This window comes from Hemiscyllium ocellatum, chromosome 23 (assembly GCF_020745735.1).
Source record: "Hemiscyllium ocellatum isolate sHemOce1 chromosome 23, sHemOce1.pat.X.cur, whole genome shotgun sequence".
Classification (NCBI taxonomy): Eukaryota; Metazoa; Chordata; class Chondrichthyes; order Orectolobiformes; family Hemiscylliidae; genus Hemiscyllium; species Hemiscyllium ocellatum.
Genome location: NC_083423.1, coordinates 37661133 through 37665748, shown reverse-complemented (window position 1 = coordinate 37665748; position 4616 = coordinate 37661133). Strand labels below are relative to the sequence as shown.

General features: G+C 43.5%; 1 protein-coding gene across 1 annotated transcript in view; it reads left to right on the top strand.

Moving 5' to 3' along the window:
• Positions 1 to 60: 60 nt before the first annotated feature.
• The window catches only part of trmu (tRNA 5-methylaminomethyl-2-thiouridylate methyltransferase), a 36927-nt gene continuing 32371 nt past the window's right edge, over positions 61 to 4616 (top strand). Inside the window, exon 1 of the mRNA XM_060842872.1 lies at positions 61 to 185. Coding sequence (XP_060698855.1) covers positions 101 to 185 — 85 coding nt within the window. The 5' untranslated portion in view covers positions 61 to 100. The remainder of the gene's footprint in view (positions 186 to 4616) is intronic.

The following is a 4616-nucleotide window of genomic DNA, read 5'->3' as shown; positions in this document are numbered from 1 at the left end:
GGGCGGACTCCAGCAGCCAGACACTGTTTCCTGGGGGATTGGTATTGGGAGGTACACGGAGCTGAGGGGTTAGCAGAGAGGCTGCCCTTGGCTCGGGGTGATGAGCCGCCCGCTGCGGCATGTGGTGTGTGCCCTGTCCGGAGGTGTGGATAGCGCTGTAGCGGCGCTGCTGCTGCAACGGGAAGGTGAGGAGCTGACAGTACCTCGTTACAGATTTAACACAGTGTTTCACTCTGGGACACAGTGTATCCACCACTTGACTGCAGCAGTTATTGGGATCTGGACATTAAGCTGGTGCAAGGCCCCTGCTGACTGTTGCTGAGACTTGTTCTTGTGGCACAGTCCCTACCTGTGAACCAGGACACCTGGGTACAAGTCCCATGTGTTCCAGAGGTATAAAAACATAAATAGGAGTCAGTCATCTGGCCCGTGGAGCCTGTTCCGCCATTCAATGCCTGCCTGATCCTATCATAGACTCAGTTCCACTACCCGCCTACTCAATATATCCCTGTCCATTCCTAATGAAGGACTTTTGCCCGAAGCGTCGATTTTCCTGCTCCTCGGATGCTGCCTGATCTGCTGTGCTTTTCCAACACCACTCTGATCTAAACTCTGCTTTCCAGCATCTGCAGTCTTCACTTCTGCCTATATCCCTTAGTTCCTTTCCTGTCCAAAAAACTTGCTGTAAAAGCATTCAACGAGGTAGTTGAAACAGTGCCCAGTGAAGCAGTTAAGGCTACCTTGGTATGTAACGCTGAACAAGTTGAATACAAAAAAGACTTGCAATGACAAGGTGTATGAGGTTGTGAGCCAAGAGCTGGAAAATGGCATTAGACTATGTGGTTGTTTTTGGTAGCATGGATGTGATGGATCAAGGTGCCTTTTTAAAAATAAATCAGCTATTGAATCATGAGGCAGGACAGTATTGCCACAACACATTAGAAGGTCACCATTATTATCCAATGTACAGTATTCAGGCTGTGTTAGATTAGATTCTGTACAGTATGGAAACACGCCCTTTGGCCCAACAAGTCCACACTGACCCTCCGAAGAGCAACCCACCCAGATCTATTTCCCCCACCCTATATTAACCCCTGACTAAATGCACCTAATATATGGGCAATTTAGCATGGCCAATTCACCTGACCTGGATTGTGGGAGGAAACCATAGGAAACCCATGCAGACACCGGGAGAATGTGCAAACTCCGCACAGACAGTTGCCCAAGGTGGGAACCTGGGTCCCTGGCACTGTGAGGCAGCAGTACTAACCACTGAGCCACCGTGTTCTCCCCATATGACATTCCAGTGAGTTTATGGATTTAGGAATATTCATCTTTAGGCATGTATGGATGAGGTAAAAACAATGACTGCAGATGCTGGAAACCATTCTGGATTAGTGGTGCTGGAAGAGCACAGCAGTTCAGGCAGCATCCAAGGAGCAACAAAATCGACGTTTCAGGCAAAAGCCCTTCATCAGGAATATAGGCAGAGAGCCTGAAGCGTGGAGAGAAAAGCTAGAGGAGGGTGGTGGTGGGGAGAAAGTAGCATAGAGTACAATGGGTGAGTGGGGGAGGGGATGAAGGTGATAGGTCAGGGAGGAGAGGGTGGAGTGGATAGGTGGAAAAGGAGATAGGCAGGTAGAACAAGTCATGGGGACAGTGCTGAGCTGGAAGTTTGGAACTAGGGTGAGGTGGGGGAAGGGGAAATGAGGAAACTGTTGAAGTCCACATTGATGCCCTGGGGTTGAAGTGTTCCGAGGCAGAAGATGAGGCGTTCTTCCTCTAGGCGTCTGGTGATGAGGGAGCGGCGGTGAAGGAGGCCAGGACCTCCATGTCCTTGGCAGAGTGGGAGGAGGAGTTGAAATGTTGGGCCACGGGGTGGTGTGGTTGATTGGTGTGGGTGTCCCGGAGACTACTAGTTGAGAGTTCTGTGGGACAGTGGGTTGTTTTGAATCAGAGTCGGGGTAAGCCATCTCCCACAGAAGGAAGTGTGTTATATCTTGACAGTGATGACAACCTAAACAGGAGTTTTCACCAAGAGCATTCCAACTAATGTCATCAGGTACACAACATTGCCAAAAGCAGTGCTGTAGCCTGGAATACATCAAGTTGTCAGAGACCGTCACATAGGATTTTTTTGAAAAATATGTTTCATGGGTGTCACTGACAAGACTAGTGTTTGCCCATGAGAAAGTCGTGGTGAGTTGCCTTCTTCATTCAGTGTGGTATAGCTATTTCATAGTCACAATCAAAAATACACCTTTCACCTTCAGAACTCCTGCTATCTTGTGAGTATTCCCTCAAATAGCATTGTGTTGGATGATGGAATTGTCAGTAGCCTCGCCATAGCGAGCTGACGTTTGGTAGACTCGACCACAGGATTTGAAAAGAGCAGGGAATTTGTCTTACAATAAAGATCAAAGTCTACCCAGTTAGAGGTTCTTGGCATCAATTCCCTATGGCTATGAGGCATAGGTGACCTACTTCTATTACAATGTGACTAATGCATTCTGTCTTCATTGCTTAGAATCTATCTGCAATGCCAAGTGATTGGTCAAAACCCCTAATGTTTCTTGCAAGGTGCTTCATACCAGTTATCACGAGCATGTTCATTAGAACTGACCTTCACTGGGTCAGCCATGTGGTTCACATGGAGGATTCCTGTACACCAAGGATCCACATGAAATTTACAAAAGAGGCATTCTGAAAACCAATCCCTAAGTGTGTAAGAACCAGTACATAGGGGGAGAAGAAACTCTGAACAAATTCAAATAGAGAAGGCTCTGTTCTCAAGGAATCTTAACATTCAAGGACAAAGGTGTGTCTCTCAGGATAGGAAAGTGCATAAAAAAGACAGTGCTTTCATCTATCCATGCATCAAGTCACTTAGTCTGTATTTAAAAATCACATAACACCAGGTTATAGTCCAACAGGTTGTTGTGTGATTTTTAACTTTGTACACCCCAGTCCAACATTGGCATCTCCAAATCATTAATATGAAGTATTTGCAATTAAACCTTCAAATCACCAAGCTTTGATTTAATAGTGCTTATGAGGTGACATCAATATTGGTGATTATCTCCTTGTTGAACCCTCGAAGTGATGGGAGAAGAATTGATCACCAGTCATGAGGGTAGGACATGTGAGCTTGATCTTTTCTGTCAGCTGTGAGACCTCTTAGCTCTGTCTATTGCATCCTACTTCTTTCCATTATTGAGGAAGACTGTAATCCTGGCACTGAGATTCATGGACCACGTCATTGAGCAAATTGCTACAATCAATCATGTGGCAGTTCACATTATGCACATAAAGTAGGGAGTAAAGGGACATCACCTTTGTGTGCCTTGTTCCAGCACTTGCATATGTGAGCCGTGAGAACAAACCCTATCATATACATCACCTGACTGCACTCATTGCACTTATACAAGTTAAGCAAATGTATTGGAGTAGGGCTATCCAATAATGATGAGTGTCTGGTGCAATGTGTTGGTATTATCAACTTGTTAAGGATGACTAATCCAGTCTCTCTGTCGCATTTAGTGATTTGTAGGTATGCTCCCAGACATTCACATTGCATGTGAAAATTGGACATGTTATTTGCAATCTTGTCATATATGTGAGCTAGACTAGATAGGTGCACCCTCAAGGATTTACTGTCTTTAGTGTGTGCTACTTTGTAATGGGATAGCTAGGAGTAGAAGAGTTTGACCTCAGCAAATATCTCTTTCCACTTGATGTGGTATTAACCAGTTAATTCTTCCTCTGCCAATTAGCAGTGTCCTCTCATGGAGCCTGAATGTTTTAATTTTCATTATCGCCCTGATAATGAAATTATCCTGTTGTGTGCAAGCTAAGAAGCTTTGACAAAATGTCTTTTTTTAATAATATTCAAGTTCTATATGATCAAATGACTTTAATATGTTAAAGTTATTATATACAGCCTTGTAGAAAGATTCATTTCACTTATCCCATATCAATAAAATTAGTTTCTTAACACATGATAATTAAAGAAAACTCATGAATCACTATGGATTAGAAAAAAAAATTATTAGGATTACTGAAGTTATTAAGTGTGCTGTTTTTAGGGTCAGTCTTGTTTCAATTTCAAAATTTTATAATATAAAACATGGAAATATTGTGACTGTGATGGCAATTCTATAAAACTTCAGAAGTACAGGTGGAAAGGATAGACAATTGACAGATGAAACGTAGCGCTGAAAAATGTGAAGTGATTCATTTTAAAAAGAAGGACACAGATACCTGGCTGTGCAAATTACTGAAGGTAGGCTGAAGGAATGGTTAAAAACCTGGATGGCACCGTGCGAATTATAAATATGGGCATATTGTACGTAAACAAGTTGTATTAAGTCTGCATAAAGTACTGGTTCTGCTTTATTGGATTCAATACTGGGCACCAGACCTTAGGAAGGATGTGAAGGTGGTGGGCACAGGACAGATTCACAAGAACGATGAATAGTAACTGCAGATTATTTCCAGGGATGAGGAACTTTGATTATGTAGATAGGTTGCAGAAGTTGGGTATTTCCTTTGGACAAGGGAAAGCTGGGAAAAGATTTGATAGATGTATTTAAATTCTGACTTCTGGCCAGGATGGA